Source organism: Rhipicephalus sanguineus, chromosome 3, assembly GCF_013339695.2.
Source record: "Rhipicephalus sanguineus isolate Rsan-2018 chromosome 3, BIME_Rsan_1.4, whole genome shotgun sequence".
NCBI classification, from domain to species: Eukaryota; Metazoa; Arthropoda; class Arachnida; order Ixodida; family Ixodidae; genus Rhipicephalus; species Rhipicephalus sanguineus.
Genome location: NC_051178.1, coordinates 163,509,473 through 163,529,022, shown reverse-complemented (window position 1 = coordinate 163,529,022; position 19,550 = coordinate 163,509,473). Strand labels below are relative to the sequence as shown.

The following is a 19,550-nucleotide window of genomic DNA, read 5'->3' as shown; positions in this document are numbered from 1 at the left end:
AAATTTGTTCCTTCTGTGCGTATGCGATCTTGGGCGATTTGTTGCTTTCACATGTGCTGTGACGTGTTGCAAATGGGCTTTGTATATGCTTTGTGTGCGACCACGTTGCGATTCTACCAAATTTATATACGCCATAAATGTACCTACTAGCTCTGTGCGAGCGTGTCTATTCTGAAGGTTTCTACATCTCACTGATAAAACGATTGAGCCTCGTCGCAACAAATGTTTCAGGCTGCGCGTTATTTACGGTCGGGAATTATGGATTGACATAAGCCTGATGAACGGGGCATCTTGTGCAAGTGTATCGGCGACAAGTTTCGGGTTTGGTTCACCCTTGTTACTCAAGAAATACACGTGTAATACGTTGGTATTGTTTCTGTTACGAAATATCTCGATTCAGCGACTCGGCCCATGGTGCGCGCAGTTACATAGGTGCGCATGCAACTGCCGACAAGTGGCCGAATTCTAAATGCAACGAATGGCTAGTCTGCGACCGTCATATTCGTTAACATCGAATCGTATGTTTCTACGTGTATATTCATTGTCCCGCACACTGACACGTACGCACGCACGTGGACACCGTACACGATACGGAGGGGCTAAAATGGATTTCCGGAGTAACAGAGAGCTGAGGTATAGTTGGTACGTATTCCGGAGGCGCAATACTAAGGAAACTTCGCCACGCTTCATAGGTGCCGATCCTATAACGAAAGCTAAACTGACCCGGCATTTCCATTTAAAGAGGCCTGTCGCATAAACGCAGCGCGACACATCTTGATCCTCCCACGGTAATTGCACGTTTTGTGGGGGCGACGACACGGTGACGGCGAGGCCAACGAAGCTTCGCTCGCCTTCCTTGCCGGATATATATAGTTATATACACAGGCCGGGCTGTCTTCCGCTCGGAACTATACCGGGGGCTGACGCGAGAGACGTGGTGCTGCTCCACAGCAATCATCTCCCGAACCGCACAGCGCAGTTAACCGCGTCGCCGCGAGCCACGCGTCGCGCGAATGGCTTCTTTTTCTTCCCCGGTCTCATTATTTCTCGCCGAAACAGCGGCGCGCCATTGTTTCTTGTAAGAAAAAGCACACGGCGACGTCTAGCCCTGTCTCGAGCTCACACACGCGTGGACCTATAAATAAATAAATGTCTCCCTTCTCGCCCATTTATTATCTCCTTTTTTTTTGGGGGGGGGGGGGGTATAGTGCTGCGGTATACGCCGGTCTTCGCCGGCTTGCCTGGCGGGTTCGTTGGCTACGGTTCACTGGAGCTGTGCACCTTCGGGATAAATGGGAAGGGGAGAGGGGGTCTATCCTCTTCGTTTTCTCGCTTCTTTGTTCGGCTATACCTCTTCTGGCTCATTTTCTCGCTTGCGTGGTCTTTTCTTTTTCTCCCCGTTGTTCGCCACGAATCGCGAGCGACCGTGGCGGCGTGGTCTATTCTCCGGCTTTGCTTCTCTGCGTGGAACAGCGATAAGAGCGATGCGGTTTCTGGCAGCTACCAGTATATATATGCGTTACCCGTATTGATTCGGTTGTCGTCGTATTCTCGCGTTGCGTACGCAGAAAATGTATGCCTTAGCGCCATTTATGCGCCGCTGAGAGGCGAGAAACTGTTTTAAGTGCGGCGAAGCGAAGCCTTCCGTTCCCGGACTTTCCTGATCGCGCCTGATGATGTTTTTGTCTTGCTGAATAAGCGCGTGCCTCCCGTCGCGTACGTGCCTGTTTCCATCACAAGATCGTGGATGTACGCAACTGTGAAACAGGCGAAATACAGTCAATCTTACCCCTGTATTTCGCATGGTAAAACGCTCAGCATATGCATCTGTCAGTATTATTTTTTATCGCGATAAGGCTTACCCGTAAGGCTTTGTGTGTATATGCGTTATGGATGTGTGCTGTATAAGGTCTGTGTTGTGTATAAACTGAAGCAGCGTCGTGTGGAATCTGTTATCACGTATCCAGCGGTCATAGCTGGCCGTGACACTGTATAGCAGACAACGGCTTGCATTAGGAGGCGAGAGCGTTCAGATCGTAAGCCTTGACATGTATCCATATTAGATGGTGTGCATGTGCTTCCATCACTGGGACGGGACAGTGTGGACGCGTGGACCCCCAGTGCGAAATGTGACCAGTTCCCACATGAAGATGACAGCTGGTGTAAGGGACGCATCCCTCTATACCAACATCACCTTCGTCCCTAGTGAAATCACTGTCTCTATACGTCTCTCCTGCAGTACACGATCGCATGAAGTGCTTTCATCTCTTTAAATTGTGAATGGCGTAGGTCGGCGTATAGGCACGTAGTAATATGATGAGGTGCCGGAGGCCCGTACGGGTGTTGTAGGGTTTGAAGATGCCTCTGTATGAGCCTCCCGTGCTACGTGTGTCTTACATATATACTACTCTCGGCGAAAAACGCTACACGAGCGCTTTGTATAAGATGTTTCTCCTTTCGGTCAGTCCTGTCCTGACTTGCCAGGTAATATGACTCTCTTTAAAGAGACACGTTAACTTCCTTTTGGATCGCATGACTCCCCGACGAGAGTACATATTATCGCCAAAGAGAATTCACGTGGCTCTTTAAAGAGGGTCATATACGTGGCAAGTCACTTGTTTGACTGTCTGTTTCTATACGTCCTCGTTCAATCGCGCTTACACATTATATCACGAGGAAGAGATTAAGGAGCGTTGCAGTCTGTACCAGACGGGGCTGGACCTTCTACTGGCGTGTATAATAGCGGCCTTGTGGAAGGAATGGGAGGCATGCCCATTGAATTGAATATAGTGAGCGAATAGCTACGACAGTAACCATTTGCTTGGCCTATTGCTCCCATAAGATCGTATCAATCACTGCGTACACATTTCAATTTCTTCAGCTACGTTGCTCAATATGCAGTCGGGTGGTAGTAAAGACAGTTGAACGCTTAGAAGGGTAGCTTAAGCTTGTTGGCTATCATTAGTTAATCCAGGAACAGCGCGACGGACAAGCCCCAGAGCTACAACAAAGACAAGGACAAGAGAGGCTGCAAACACAGCGCATTGTTTGTAGCCTCTCTTGCCCTTGTCTTTCGCGCTGTTTCTGGATTAACAATTGGACGCATCGCATTTCGTTCTGTAGCAGTTTAGTAACCGATTTTCGAAATCTTCGCTTCCGACAAATCCTGAAGTGTGCGTTGGATCTGCGTTATTGTTTCACGAAGTTTAAGGTGGCATAGTCACGTTCCGTTCTCGCTCCTTTTTAGTCCATATCTTGCTCGCTCCTTTTTAGTCCATATCTTGCAAGTGGCCCTATCAAGGAGGTTATATGGCCCTATACTCAGCGGCTGGCTTTCGCCGCCTGTGTGCTGCCGACACACGACTGGACAAAACGAGCCGAGGCAAAAGCTCTCGGGGAAGGCAATGCGGGACAATGGCTGCTCGGGGAACGAGGCGTCGCTCGACGTTGACCCACATCGCGGGAGGGAGACCACCGACGAGGATGCTTGCCGGCTGCTGCGCTAGCGGAAGCGCCTCATTCATCCAAGCATGCACGTCCAGTGTGTATACACTCTCTGGCTGCCGATTGGAGAGCGCGTTATTGGGATTCGGGAGCGTGTTTGTTCGCTCTTGTCGCTCGGTCCAGATTGTCTCTCTCCTTAGTTCAGTTTGTCCAGGAGTTGTATGTATTTCTCCGCTCTCGATTACGGATTGAGTGAAGCCGGCGTGTGGGCTCGTCTGAAGGGTGCTTCTTTTTTGAACATAAGGGTGTCGTTGATTGGAAGTGCGATAGAAATTTGTGACAAGATTGTGTTTTATGTATACGCGACAGCAGTATTGAATTGAAATCTTGCTGTTATAAATAGCGGATAGCTTAGATTAGTCAACACTTACGATCACTCAGTCGACATTAGCCTTCATTTTAACCGCCGCTTACTGAAACTGGCAGTTATTTGGGCAACATGAGTAAAATGCGAATCAGTGCTGCTATAGTACGCGAATAAATACAGTAGGCCTGGACACGTACCTCTGTTCACAAAAGAAAAACAAAAGGGGGGGGGTGGTTGTGTGCGCTAAGATATGTTCTCTTTCTTTCACGTCCTAAACTGGGCAGAGATTTAGATCAATATTTTAAGCGTCTTTGTGCCGAAACACGACAAACTTGCGTGTCACGTTTGCCACCTAGCAGTCGCGCATGAAACCGCAATGACGTTGGCGTGTCCAGCTTGTGCTCTTAACGTCACTGTTCGGCACAAGTCGATGTGTTGCAGCGAACGACATATATAGAATTAGCCGAGTGAAATGCTTTTGTACAAAACAATGTAAACGAGCAGTGACACTTTGACGTAAAAGTGCATGTTCGTGGGATTACATTTGGCTTCGCAACGAGGCGCTGTGTTGTGTAAGCTTGGCGCGGTGAACCGCTTTCGTATACAGCAGATGAACGTCGTGCAGTTAAGAGATGGAGTGCCGCCATCCGGCATCTATAATCGTGTGCAGCGTTGTGGACAATGTGGCTTTTATAGACTAGTACGGACAGGCGCGGCACAATTAAGCATTGTATCGCCGGTGCTTCGCGTCGTCCCAGTCTATGGGGGGTCCCTTCCTCGAAGGCACTTTCGCAGCGCCGGTATATTTAAATATTCGTGTAGGCTCGGATCATTGTGGACCTTACAAACACTTCCCTCTCAGTAGCTCGCTCCCGGACTTGCACGCAACGGTGCTGCGTATCGCAATTACTGAAAGCGAGCGCAGCATCCGCTCTTCTGGCCCTCTCGTTGCCGCGATTGGTCGGCTATGCGTGCATTGTTCCAACACCAGAGAAGAGGGCGCTGCGCCGCTTAACAGAGTAGGCGCCATTGTCTCCTGGCCACGCCGCCGCTGACTCGTTGTCATCTGGAGCAAGGACTCTTGGTGGGCTTCCTTTGACTCCCGGCTGCTGCTTTCTCTGGCTTTCATTGTGACGCTTGGTTCACCCCGGCCAGTCGCAAAATGTGTCGAAAGCGTAACACAGTGCCTCTTATTTAATTGAGCTACGCAACGCCCTTGCCTGTTCTTTGACTACGTAATCGTCGCAGGCTCTCAATAGGCCAACTCTGCTAGCTGTGCCGAGCGCGTTACGTTTCTACGTCTCGCGGGGTCTTATCTTTGTGGACCCGACGATGGAGAGGAACTAAACGACTGACGTAGTTTTACCGCCGCTGGTGTCTATTGCGGCGTAGTTCAGCCGTAAATGCTGCAACGCGGTCTCCTCATTCAGCTGTATGGTCAAGCGTGCACGAGTGCAGTGTGCCTTAGCGACTCGTTGCGGTGCCAGTGACAATTCGTGGGTTAGATTCCCGGCCGCGGCGGCCTCAGTATGATGGAGGCGTAATGAGAGAAGAAAAAAAAAAAGACAAACTCACAGGGCCCCTCTTATGCATTCCCAAGACGACTCAAAGGCGAAAGCCACGCCCCACTTCTGAAAGCTTTCTGCAGCTCGCCTCGTTTCGCACTGCCTCCGGGATCGACCCACCTACGACCAAGCGACGATTTCTTGTGATGACGTCATCATGTGACGGCACGTTATGTGACGTCATGATGAGACCATATAGTGACGTCATCGTGTTGTGATTTATTGCATCACTCGTGTTGACGCCGGGGGTCAGTTATCGCACTTGATGAGGCATCTAAGGCTTTTGGCTTAAAAAAGTGCGTTAGATGCGCGTCAAGGAACCCCAGGTGGTGAACATGAGTGCGGATTCCGAAACTGTACACGGCGTGCTTCACAATCGTAGCTTGACGTCGGCACGTAAAACCCCGGATTATTGTTCTTGTTGTCGTGGAGAGAGAGTCCCTGTAGCCTCGAGCTACGGTTTAGCTACAAGTTTACTGTTGGACGTGCTCGATTCTCGGATAGGTAAGCGCGGCTTTAGCGGATGCAGTCCGCCGAATAATGACACTTTAGTATTGCCTATTTCCTCCTCCTCCTCCTTCTTCTTCTTCTTTAATGTGACACGTTCATTTGGAAGATTGTACTGAGTTTTGCGCTGGGCGGGGCATACGTAGAGCACGGGCCCCCTCTATGGAACGTCCTATCTGCCGTCTCTTCTCGCGGTCTGGGTCACGGTCGTGCCGCGGCCTCCGTTGTCGCTCGCACGGCGCGTGCATGCCGGCGGCCTTTCCCCAGTTCGCGTTTTCCCGACGCCGCAGCAGTGGCAAGACCGAGGACTGCGCTTGCGACACACCGCCAACGCCGGTGACTCGTAGTAGACTTTTCCGTCTGGGTGTCTCCAGGGTTGCGCGTATACGGTATTAGCGTGCATTCTCTCTCGATGACGAAAGCCAGCTTGTTGTGCGTGTACGTCACGTTCTTGGTGGAGCTGCTGTCTTTATGTATACGGTGACTGTAAAGCGAAAACATTTCGCTTAGTTTTGAACCAACGGGGCTTTACAGGGGAATTCGAGGCGAATGCCACGCACTTCGTGGGTTGATAACGTTGTCGCGTTTGTTCATGCTGTCGCCCATATAAACGAGAGAACACGGAGGAGGAAATCAGAGGCTAATCTTGGGAGGCCAGTCTGAGCGGCCTATGGGCCGTATACTGAGCGATGAATCCTATACCAACTATACAGGATGTTTTGCTTCTTGGAACGTTCGTCTTTTCGGGTCGTTCGTGTCTGCAATGCTGCGTGGGATGACTTGCAACATAGCATAGCAGGAAACAAGAAAACAGGAAGGAAAACACAAATTGGCGTGGGTGTTGTCTGTGTTTTCCTTCGTCCTTGCTTTCGGCTGCACTATGATACGAGCCATTCCACGATTGCAAGCCGTACTGGTATCTCGTCGACGGACTGTGTTGCCGATCAACATTTCGAGTCCTGTCTTCCTGTTCACAGTTACCAATATTATCTTTAATTGTACGCGCTTCAGTTAACCATTTGGGAGTGTGAGCACTCCGAAGGATCATGGTACTCTGTGGTAAAAACAAAATGAAAAAAAAAAACAGAGGAGGGAGAGAAAGAAAATGTTCACTGGCACTCGAAGCGGTGCTCTATAGTGTACTTTAGCAAACCAAAAAGTGTTCCTGAGTGCTGCTGTGCGGCGTCTTCGCATGGCTGGTACTATGACAGAAAAGTGCTTTAGTCAATCTGTTTCTCTAAGTGCATGCGTGGACGGCAAAACTGAGTCCGCAGATCGCTTTCCGAGAAAAAAGAAATAGCCGCAGGAAAGTTTCGTGATGGAGATTGCGGCCGTGTTGTCGAGGCAGGAGGCATAACAAACAGGGAGATTGAGAAAAGAAAGGAGACTGGCCAGGCCCGGGCAGCAAGCTTGACAATGTATGGAAGCAATAAGTGCGCTCGAAGACCGGTGCATCACCCGTGTGCCAGAGAAAGCCCAAAGTCGAGCGGATAGGGGCACGCATGCGGGCGTTGTTGTTGCGAAGGGATAGTGAGCACCGAGCTCGACCGGTCGCCTTTTCCGTACAGGCCTTTTCGTGTGCGTTTGTTTGTGTTGTGTGTGTGCGAGCTATGGTTGAGACGGAGGGCGCCTCTTCGTCCGGTTCGTCGGTAATGACGAGACACTGACAGCCGGCGCACTCGCAAATAGCGGCGTCTGCGGCGGCAATGATTGGAAGTGCTTGCCTTCGTATGCTACCTCTCTCTCTCTCTCGCTTTTCTTTTTTTTTTTATGCGTGAGAGCGATCTCTCGCGTCGTGCGGGAAATTGAAGAGAGGGCGCAGATGGGGCCACCGTTTGATTGACGGCGGCAGTCCATGTCCGTCCTGGTCGCGAGAGCTGCTTCTCCTCTCGCTGATTTCGCCTGCGCGCGCCTGTAACACGCCCATCTTCAGCTGCGTTAATGGCTCTCGGTCTATGGAGAGTGCGACGACGGGCCATAAGGGGGCGCGCAGGCATGGCCGTTGAGTGACGGGATTCGGGAGTGTTCGACGTATACATATACTATATAAATCTGTAGTTACTTTTTATGCTTTCCCGCGGCACGCGAGTTGCGTGCGTGGCCGGTATGATCCACCGGAAGTCGATCGTCGAAGGAAAGCGGCGAATCTTTTTTTTTTTTTTTTTACGTGGTCAAGACGAACGTCTGGTCGCCCTATACGTGGCGTTGCTATATAGCGGGGGTTTGCGCATAATGGCGGGTCATTTCCACGTGTATGCGTCTTTTGCCAGTTTCGCTGGCCAGTGAATAGGGCCAAATTCTCGTTCATCCTTCTTGGCTCGGTGTGCGTCATTGGCTAGAGTTGCGTGGCGCACGCAGCCGATCGACGAGCCTTGCATCGGCAGCATTGCGGCAGTTTCGAGTTGACTTTTGACTCGTTCAATTGCGGGCCCGAAATGCGCCCGCGCTCGATGCCGACGCATATAGTTGCGGACGGGTGAGTGGCTTGTTGAGTATCTTTCTAAAGGCGCATAAAATCATAAAAAGAAAGAGTTGAGATGACCATGGAGGAAAGTTTCTCCATATATTGAGGCTTGCCCTTTTGTGGCAGGGACTAGCTTGTGGTTCGATATGACGCCACTTCCGTCATTCATCGATGACGTGTCGAGTGCCTTGGCGATAATGAGCCTCACGTTCTGCTGGCACACGGCCGCTGGACTGTTCCTTGTACGTTCGTTCATGTTATACAGAAGCAACTCTAGAGAGCATCGTATACACGCGGGTATAAAAAAAAAGTGATTGAGGTCCGCCTATAGTGCTTCGCACGCTCTGCCTTGTTACTGCGCGATCGTGCGATGATCGAGTCACGACCGCACTTATAGTTATAACGCGCTAGCTGGGGTCACGTTACTATGTATAACAATTTCTGGACACCACCACTGGCCTCCTGCTGTGGACTTGAAATGTCATATGACTCGAGGCATTGTAATTTTGATCACGTTCCATTTTTATCCGCGACTGTATATACATAGCCGAGCGCGCATGCACTCATCAAGGTCCGTATAGCTCGTCTTCCTGCCCGCTGCTTCCCGCTTTTAGCAGCCGCAGGCCACGAGGTGTGTTTCCTGCGTCGATCCATGTATACCCAAACTGCGCACCTTCCTCTCATTAAAGCACCGTCCATCTCGTTGTGCTTCACGCAGAGCTGTCCATCCCGCATTAACGCGCGCGCACCCATATACGCCTTCGTCCCTCTATAGTGTACACATACATATACGGCAAGAAATAATAAAGATGGCTGACAACGGACGTCCCGTCTCCGCGCATGTATAACGTCCACCCCAAGTGAATGACTGTGGAGGAAGACTCGCCTATTCTCTATGCACGGGCTGCTCCAACGCCCCTCGCGAAACTAATACGCGCAACAACAGCTTCAGCGACGTCGCCGAAAACGGCGCTTTTCGGGCGAAAGGGCGCCTCCGCGGGCCGAGGAAGGGGCGGGTGCATGGATAGGCAGCAGGCGTGATATTTTTGCTCCCCTTGCGGGGAAATCGGGTGGGACAACCGTGAAGGCTGTGTGTTTCCATCAGCTCGCGCGCGGCCTCTGGCATGCAACGCAGCTGTGTTTGTACGAGATGAGAGCGAGAGTGTGTGTATGTATATATGTGTATGTATGGCGTGCGCGATCCGCGCACGGCGTGAAGGCGGAACTCGCCAACGTTTTGGCCCTCGGCTGAGTTTGACCCCTCGCGCTGACCCCCTGGCGCTCTCGCGTGTGCGTGTCTCGTCTCTTATACCTGTTTCGGGCATTTGAGGATCGCGTGTTCGTTGCGCGGTTTTATTTGACCGTTCCTTTACGCCAGAGCCGTGTATGCTGTAGCGCTCTGGCAAAATTGCGCTCGTCGCACGCCTGTTATATGTAGGCATGCGCTTAAGGCTTTCGTTCTACGTGTCGTCGTCGTCGCTGCTGCCCATAGTTTGTCTCGCAAGTGCTGGAAAAAATGTGCGTATACGCTCCTCGAAGAAGCGACACGCCGTCGGTCCTACATCTCCCTGAACTTTGGAGCGAAGGTCAGACGGGTCCCTCTTGAAATGAAATGCGTCCCGTAGACAGGCTATGTTATGTGGTGGCCCTCCGTGCACCGCGGGCCTTTCATTCTTCGTATTTTACTTCATGTTTCCCTTTTTTGCAGTCGCATTTTACGTGAGGCACGCAGCCTTCGCTGTGCATGCATCTTGATGCGCTGTTAGTGAGCTTTGCGAGTGAAAGTGAAGGGCTGTCAGCCCTTGGAAAGGGACGCGGTAATGAACTGTATACGCGCGCGAAAGTCTCCGTGAACGCGGTGCTCCTTTCGTTTACGAGGCTTGCATGCAGATGCGCGAACTTCGCAGGCGCGCGCATATTTACGACGTGCTAACGTGGTATAACTTTGACGTAGTTTAGTGTATCTATAACGAGCTGCGTATGGTAAACAGGCGTATACTGAAACATTGAAGTTACTGCGCGCTTCTATTTCCATACGCACGTGCCTGGTGTTCTTCCTCTCCGCAGTTTATCTTGTATGTATGTATATACACCGCCCGCTTTATGATTTTCCGAGATATGCTTCCTTATCCGGTTGCTGAGGATGGTGTACATACAATATTACTGTATATGACGTCACTGTTTTGACGGAAGACCGTGTGGTCGGAAGGCATCATAATAAATGTAGATGGGACATCGACCCCGAAATAATACCCGAAGTTTCAGATTTCCGTTCAGTTCCAGATTTCAGTTCGACCCCGAAGTTTCAAATTTCCTGGCATGAACGTTGTTCACAATACATGTGAGCAAGCCTGTCAAGAGACATTGTGCGAAGAAGGCTCCCGTCAGGGGCACCGAAACGTGGTGTGTCTCTTCCTCTTATCAGAACGTTGAAGGGTTTGTTTGCGCTCCATTTTGTCTCTTCTTACGCTGTCAATTCGTTATCCCTTTATCCCCTTGCCATGCAGAACTGCACGTCTGGTTTACTGGCCACCCTGATTTTCTGCCCTCCGCTCCTCATCCATTCATTAATCTAATCCGCCGCAGTGGCCGAGCCGATGTGGGTTCTGTTGCTGAGCGCAAGGTCGGGGCTTCGATTTCCGGCCCCAGTGTACTCGTGTGGCGGGGGCCTTGGTCGAACGTTAATTGAGGAACCCCTTTGGGGTGGCCGATTGGCTCCCTTCATTAATTCGAAGTCCTCCTCTAAATCCCTATAACAACTGGCTGTAAAGTTTCTTGAAACGCTGTATACACTATAAATTCGTTGAGAAGTTGAAGACCAATCAACCAATATCCTGCCACTCCGGCGTCGTTCTGGCGAATTAATATACGCTCTCTTCACTAGTTTGTATACGTGCAGATGGCCGATCGAAATGTCGTGGCCATGGCAACGTTTTCAACACCGAAATATGCCGTCACTTCTGTTGTCTGCTCGTTTACGTCACTAAACTAACAGGGCATGTTGTTGCAGTCCGCAAAAAAACAACAAAAAAAAAAACAAGAAATACATATGCTTTGCGCGTGGCAGTGGCGTGAGCACGCATTCCGCTGGCGAAACCGAGCGTGCCGTGCCTGGCACTCGAGCGCTTTCCGGCCCCTTCCTCTCGCGCTTCCGGTGTCGTCGTGCCGTCGGCGATTACGGACGATATCGTGGTCAGGAAGCTCAACATCGGGCAAGATTTTCCGTGTCACATATCGACGTCTTACGCAACCTGTACAACGTTGTTCGAGCCGTGGTTGTATCGGCGCATGCAGGAAAGCGCAACGAGGTCCACCAATAGATAAGTCAAAACACCGATTCGGTTCGTGCCCGCATGTGATATTTACGTGGTTGCCTTTTTTACAGACGCGTAGTGGGTACTTCGCGGCTTCGCAGAATGACGAATTATGGCGTAGTGGGCGCTTCGCGGCTGTACTTGCAGTAGGCGCCCTATAGGAGAGTTTACAACGGCAAGTGTCACGTTCACATACGTTCGTTTTCTCGCGTCACGTTTGAAGAGTATATCGAGAAGCGAAGCATAGCAAGCAGATGAGAAGCCGATGCGAATGGGGCCCGATTACGCTATCGTGTTCCACTCTTCAAGGCGAACGTCAAGCGTCCTCCAACTTGTTTCTTTTTTTTTTCTTCTCGTCGTTGCCATATGTGTTTTATCCCATTTGGCGGCACTAAAAAAATGAGAGCGAGTCATGATAGCGCAAAATAAAATAAAATAAAGAGGCGGTGAAACCATTTTAAGTGGTACTGCTATTATTGGCGCAGCATTGAATGGAGTGAGGCAGAGGCATTTTAGCACAAGAGTGTTAACGTATTACAATGTTGTAACATTATATAGCCATCATTAGCCAGTCTGGCTATATGCAAGTGAATACGGTACAGGTATTACAAAAACCTGCACGCTTTAATCGAAACTAATTAATGTTGTGTATATTTCGTCTTGATAGATGCAATAATGACAATGTCCTAATTCAAGTACGCCTTTACACCTCCTTTTCCCCAGAATCTCAGGTCAGATGCGTGTCTTTTTTCTTCATGCTGACCCAAGAACTAACCGACACACTGCTTCTAAAACCATGACATCCTCCTTATAAGATGCCTTCCTTTAAACAGAAAGTACTGATGGAACATGTACAACCTGGCACGTAATTCATAACTCGCTTCTTAGTCCGACCAGCAGACGTGTCATCCATCGCATCTCTCATAATTGGATGCACAGAGACGGTGCCTCTCTAGACGCCGGTGTTAGGCTTGCCTGACACCGATGCGAAAGCTTGCCGCAGTGGAAAGGAAAATCAAAAAGCGCACGCGAGACGACTCGACGCTTCGGGCTGCACCTGTCTCAAGCCGCGGGCGCGAAGTGAGTCGGCGTCAGAGCCCTCGCGGCGTCTTCCGGGACTATCGATCACTGGTGGCGCGGGTCGCGCCGCTGAACTGCAAGCTCGGGGCTCGCGACCAAGGGTTCGCGCTCTCCCCGAGCGCTACAAGGCAGAAGCCTTGTGGTGAAATTGTCGCGACAAGCTCTTCTCGTGATCCTCGCTCCCTTTCCTCGTGCGATGGCTATTCGGTGCTGGATCCTTTCCAGCTACAGCGACCCAGAATGCGTGCTGCGTGGCTATCTCTTCTCCTGAACTCTGTAGTGTCTTCACTGGCACCGAAACTACACAGCGTCTACCTCGCGAGCAAACATTGAATATCGACGCCAGCTTTCCTGAAGGCCGCTTGAGACTTGTTTATCAGTGGCCATGTTAAATAAAGGTGTGTGTGTATGAGTGTCTGACTCGTTCGAAACACTCCTGCAGGGTTCGCTGATAAGCGCACGGATTTCATGAAAGCTTCTCCTCTAGAAGGAAGTATTTGCTGCGCTATGAATTACGGGGTTTGTTGCTTCAGAGGCTTGCATTGCACTATCGGCGTACCTTCAGACGCCGCTAGTACACTAAATAAGTGGTAAGGAAGTCCGTTACGTGTAAATGCATGGAAGTCTGGCATGTTCATTCAATCATTCATTTTTTATTTCAAATTCTCTTAGTACATGAAAATACACAACACCGGTCAGACAAATTGCCATTGGCGAGTAAGGGCGTAAATTACTGTGAAATTACTTGAACAGATTGTGTCAACAAAGCGGATATTTTATAATTACACTTGAATTATAAGAAGAAAAGGAAAATTCTCGCCTTGTAGCCGGTTTCTATAAATGGAGTATATTTCTAAGTTTCGTCGTCTGAAAATGGGGCGTTTTTACAAATTTAGGTGGCCCCTGTAAACAGCACTGTGCAGTGGAGCATAGTTTCGGAATTATTCGCGTTTGAATTTCTGTTGATCGTACATGGCACACAGTTTTGTGCGTTTGGCATGCTGTACGTGAGCTTTATGAAATGAGGTGGCACGATGTTCATATGAATTGCCGTTAGAACGCAGCTATAGATTACCGTTTCTGCCCCTACATCTATCTGACCGAAGTGCTTTGGAACGAGAGACCGTGCCATTTACGAGCGGTTGTAGTCAGCAGATGTATGAGAGGCCAAGCTGCGGCACACACCAACCGCTTTATGTCGCTGATAGTCTGACAAGCGAATCGTCTCAGTAGTCAATATTGCGGAAAAACTTTGCAAACGGTGCCGTACGTTGCATGCCTGGTTATTGCCGAGAAAAATTGTTGTGCCCGATTCAGGAACGTTACACGAGAGTAACTGTCAAAATAGTTTGCTGAATTAGGCGCTGATGTTTGCGCAGCGCGCGTAGTGGGTCTTTACAATCACTGACACATGGCTCCAGCAACCGCAGCATACATGGCAAGCAAGGCAATAAGACCAGCTGAGTAAGGAGCGTTTCCCACATTTATTCGCAAATGTAAACGCGTGTGGCGGTACGCGAAATAGGCAACGTCTCTGAGGCAGCAGCGGCTCCCCTTTTTGGCTCTGTACGTCGGACATACAGGGCAGGCGTAAGCGTGTCGAAAACCACGCTTGATCTGTGGCTGTTCCACTGGTAGAATCCTACGCGATCATTCAGCATTCCAAAAGGAGAGCACCCGAATTTAGCTTTAATAAGAGCATCCATAGCTGAAATGAGGCTGGTGCCGCAGGGTCTCCGTGATGTACCCAAGTAGCAGTGAGGTGTTCACAGCTGCAATTATATGTTGCTTACCGCGGATTCACACGAGGCGAACGAAAGTAAAGCAAACCCCATGATTAAGAAATAAATTTTGCTCATGGCGTTCTCATTAAAGCGGGCATACAACCCGATTCAACAGCACCGAATACAGGTTGAAGACTAAAGCTACGCTGTCGTCTATAGTACCTTTCAGTTGTATACGGAATGCTCAAACACGCTGGGCTGCCCAATTGTGCGTGGTGAGTTCCCTCAAATGGGCAAGTTCGACAAAGAGAGACCAGCTTTGTGAAAGTGTAGCCGTTTCATTGAAGGGTCACTATACCAATGCGTAATAATATGGTGTTCGTTTTAGACTCCCGCTAGCCCTTGGGTGACTAAGCGTATCGTGGTCTGTGCACATCACATCATTTCACACATCATTTTTTCCCCCCGATTTAGCAAAGTTTTGTACAGAGCCGAGGCGAACGTGCATTCGATGGTGGTGTGCCCGAAAGGCGACCGTGTGTGCGTTAAAGCCGTTCTCCTTCGGCGTGGCTGTCTCGCCTCCCGGACAGCGGACGCTGCTATTCTGGGCCGGGAGAAGTCGCGCCTCGCTCTTCTTCTTTTTTCTTCTTCTTTGTTTTTATCCCTTTGCTGCTTGGCTTCTCTGCATACGGGCGCCGTAGATGCCAGCATCGCGAGCTTGCTCATCGTGCCCAAGGTGCGCGGCACGCCGCGTGTCGGAGAAAGTGCCGGAAGAGAGGATCACGGTGTCTTTTTAGTGATATCAAAGTATGTACATATAGGCGACACTATCGCTGTATCTGGTAGCCCTCTCTGGCTGACGACTGCCGCGAATTTGTGCTCGTGATGTGGAACGAGGTACATAGATTTGCTCACTCCTCAAGATCTCTCTTGCTCACACATACGAAAAAGAGAGGCGGAGGGGTTTGTCATTACATTATACTGCCGAGCGCGCGGCTTCAATCTTAAGCGTCGTGGCGAGATGCGTCAGTCTCTGCACCTTGTTTTCGACACAGTATATGACAGAATGGGTCCATTTGTCGGAAAGTTCCTCTCGGATTCCCCCTTGAGGTCTCAGATAAGTGGCAGCCACAAAACGTGCTGCCCGTTTTCCGCTTGACGGGCGATACGATGACCTCATTGGGTATTATCGCGTATATGTTGTTCGTTTGCATTTAGTCTTATCGCTTTTCCGGCGCTCGAATTCGTTTGCTTTCGCTAAGGGATGCACAGTGGAAGCGCGCCCGTTGGGTCTCAGCATCTTCCGAAATACTTGGCCCTCGCCCGTGGTCCCGAAGGGTGGAAGTCTGCCGTGGTGGCGCTGCTTACTACCCAAAAGCGCACACGCGCCCTTCCTCTCTCTCTCTCTCTCTGCAGCTCTGGCTTTCAAGAGACTGCAGGCGTCTTGCGGTGTCGGAAAGAAGGGGGAAAGGGTGGTGAGTGGGCTGGAGCTCTCTCGCTTAGTTCTTTTTTTTTCTCAAGGGTTGCGCCTCGGAGTTCTCGCCCGAGCCGGGGCCCGGTTCTTTTTCTGGTGAGAGCCGGCTTGGGCAGCTCGGGAGGAGAGCTCGTCGTTTCCTCGCGTTAGGACGCCCCGTAGAGACCCGCCTGTGTTGTGTGCGTAGTACTATAGACCCCTCAGCAGAGCAGCAGCAGCAGCAGCATCAAGTTCAAAGCGTGTGTTTTCCTATTCGCGCCGTCGTCACTACCTGCATCGCCTATAGACGTCGCCCGAGTGTCCCTTCCTTCTTTCTTCCTTCTGTTTCCAGCCCCTGAGCTGCAGCGGTGTCCGATGAGGCAGGTGTTTTTTTCGCCTCACGTCCCGGACGTCTCGCGAAGACGAGACTTGCGCGGCCTGCCGGTACCGTGGGCATGAGCTGGCTGTCGACGGTGTTTGTCGCTTTTCTCGCGCGGCGCGGCTGTTCTCGGTGCATACGTTACGGCGTGATGTTTGTACGTGTGCTCTCTTTGCGTGTGAGCGTAGTCTGTTGAGCGCCGTTTTGTCAGCTGTTGTAGTGAAGAGGCCTCGCTTCGAAAGCCTCGGGGATGTGGTTTTGGCTCCGGAGAAGAAACGAAAAATTCACACCTAGTTTGTGCAACTTTTTGTTGAACTTACCCTCGTAGAAGAGGGTAGCGTGCGCGCCCTTTCGGATTTATCACCACAAACACCATGTTCGGAGTTTGCCCACGAAGGTGTGATGTATGCAGTATCGATTGCTAATGATTCCGCCGCGATGTGAGCATTATTACTAAGCGGCACTGTTCCATACGCAGTGCTTACGAGTGCAGTGGGGCGTAATATATCCATTATAACGCTGCTACTGCATGGAGCAACGAGAGCTGCCTGTATTATGTGGTGTGGTTATCGGTGTGCACGGTGTTGTGGCTTCCGATGTTCTCGTCCTTCGATGCATTCTGACGTTCATCTCTCTTGTTTTATTACGCAGAGAGATGGAGAAGAGCGTCGCCGTCCCCCAGGGCTTTCTCACCGAGGCCACGGCTCCGGTCAAAGTCACAGTGAGGACCGACAACGTCGCTGACCACTACAACGTCGAGCCTCGGCCCTTCGCAAGGTGCGTATCACGCTGTGTGCATCCGTATAGTGCTTACGTACGCCTGGTATTCATGTCCGCAACATAAGTTTACATACCAACTTCGCGGTTGATTTTCGTTGTGTTAAGACATTCTAATTCATGACTGCATTACATTCGCTCACAACCTAAAAATAAATACAAGCCCCGCCCTCAGAACTACGGCGCGCCTTCCATTCATCTGTGCAGCAGAGTCGTGCTAGGTGGTTTCCGTTGTAACCATAAGCACTTGTTCCCGGCTAATGTGAGCACTACGCGTATTAAAATTAAAAGTTCGTCGTCCCTATCTAAAATATTACGTTTCCCCGAGCATTGGTGTCGCAATCTTTGCTAAAGTTTGCCAGGAAGTTGGAGTTTTTCTATGAAAAACCAGCGACACGAAGATGTGTATGGATGTGGAAATGACCTATACCTGTAATACGCGAAAGGCGCTTGACGTCACGGAAATGTGCAAATTCGATTGGTTGGGACACCTATGCAAATTTTCTCTCGGTGGGACACCGATGGCTGTCCGCGGAGCCAGGCGGAGCTTACATTGATTCTTAGGTTGTAATCGACTATAGTTCTTGATTGTATTCTTGAAACTCCCCTTAAAGCTAAAATTAACAGTTATAAATTAACCTTACATGTAAGCGAATACGAGTAACTGTAATGCGTGTACATTTTTAAGCGTCATCTTTAAAGAATTTCCGCTCTAACGCTGCGCAACTATCGGCAGTAAACCGCGCTGTTTTCGTATTGCGTCCCTCCCTCTATCGAAGAAACCGCATCGCGTTGCCGCCTTCGTCCGTGCATATAGACACGCGCTCGACACTTGGCGTCCTTGCGAAACGTGTTTATTCCTATACTTCAGCGCGGTTATTCCACTGATTGATCGCACGCTCGACGTTCTCTGCAACCCCATGCGTCAGCCACAGAGCTAGCTAGCTAGCGCTCGCGGGCGATCATAACACGTTGCCGGTGTCTTTCCGTCACGTGCGTGACATCTGTTACGCTGCGTATGGTTTGGTCCCTGTCTGATCTCCACTACCTTCGTTGGCGCGTGTACAAGGCCGGCCGATAGCGCGGGGTGTTCCGAAAGCGCACCAACGGGTTCGCCCACACATCCGCCGCGCTCGATCCCTGGCGTGTGTGCGTGTCCTCTCTGTGTATTGGTAAATATATATATATATACACACACACACACTCACGTGAGAAGGACGAATTTGCCGCGCTCAGCATGCGCGAAGTGTCGCGTTTTCGTCAGGTACACGCTCATAACGCGCTTTCCGCCGGTCCCACGGATGAGCGCGCTAAACTCGCCAAACCAGACCGGGGTGCGCTGCATCACTCAGCGTGGGGCCTCTGTATGCAGTGCATAAGCAGCGACGGGGAGTTCATCTATGGGTGTTAGTCGAAGCTGTCACGTGCGACCCCGTTCGGTGCATCTGTGTGTGTTTGCGCGCGTGCGCTTCCTTCATGAGGTTGCGTGCTCTAACGCGCGCATGTCTTCCTCTAGTGTTGAGAAAGAGAGGGAGAGAATACGTGGAACGTGCCGTTATTACACGTTATAGTACGTACAGTGCCTGCGCGCGGAATTTTCCCCTTCCTATTTGTTCGCCCTCGCCATTGTGCTTGCTGTACGCAAGAAACGGCAACAGTCCGGATTGCTGACTGCCCCGGATGCGAAGGAGCGCGTGCTCCTGCCGCGCGCGTGCACTGCGAATAAATAAACTCTTTAATTCCGGCGATTCCGCGGCCACCGCGAAGAGGCGGAAGTGTGTTTATGCTTTTTGCGCTGGGGTTGCGAGAAACCCCCCGCACAGCTTCGAGAAAAATGAGGATGAAACGTTTTTTTTTGCAAAGTGGCCGCCGGAAACGTTTTGCGAAGTGTGTAGGGCATGACTGTGTATCGGGGCGTTGCGAGCTTGTTTGCACTTGGCAGTGATTCATGGATATAGGCCGTTGAACTGCCGTTTACGCGAGGTACAGTTTCCTTTGTTAGGCCTTCTTGTTTCTGGCTTTGGCGTGTGTCTGTGCCGTCATGCCGAGAAAAAGAAAAGGATATAAGGTGACTTTTGTTTTGTATGCAAATTTCTGCAAGCTTTATAGAACGTCATCTTCAGGATTCACCTTATTGTGATGTTGCTTGTATAGCTTATCGAACTGCGTCGCCCAAATGAAGGCTTATTGTTAACCAATTCTTATCAACACACCTTTAGGTGCATTCCGTGCAGTGGTGTCTGCAGTCCCGATTTCGCTGTGGCCCCACATTGATCAGTCTCCGTATATATATATATATATAATTATATATATATAATATATATTTATATATATTATATATATATATATATATATATGCTTACAACTCTCGAAGGAATACGTAAACGTTTACCAAGTTATACCCATCATGTTTAGTTACTTGTGGCTAACTTTTATACGTTTCTGCGGAGGACGTGTATTCCTTCGCCTCGCGCCA

The 19,550-nt window shown here is 50.4% G+C and overlaps 1 protein-coding gene across 1 annotated transcript in view; it reads left to right on the top strand.

Annotated features, from left to right (window-relative positions):
- LOC119387620 (serine/threonine-protein kinase 17B) overlaps positions 1–19,550 on the top strand; it is a 245,222-nt gene that overhangs the window by 35,083 nt on the left and 190,589 nt on the right. Inside the window, exon 2 of the mRNA XM_037655065.2 lies at positions 16,949–17,074. Within this exon, the coding sequence (XP_037510993.1) occupies positions 16,953–17,074 (122 nt within the window). The 5' untranslated portion in view covers positions 16,949–16,952. The remainder of the gene's footprint in view (positions 1–16,948; positions 17,075–19,550) is intronic.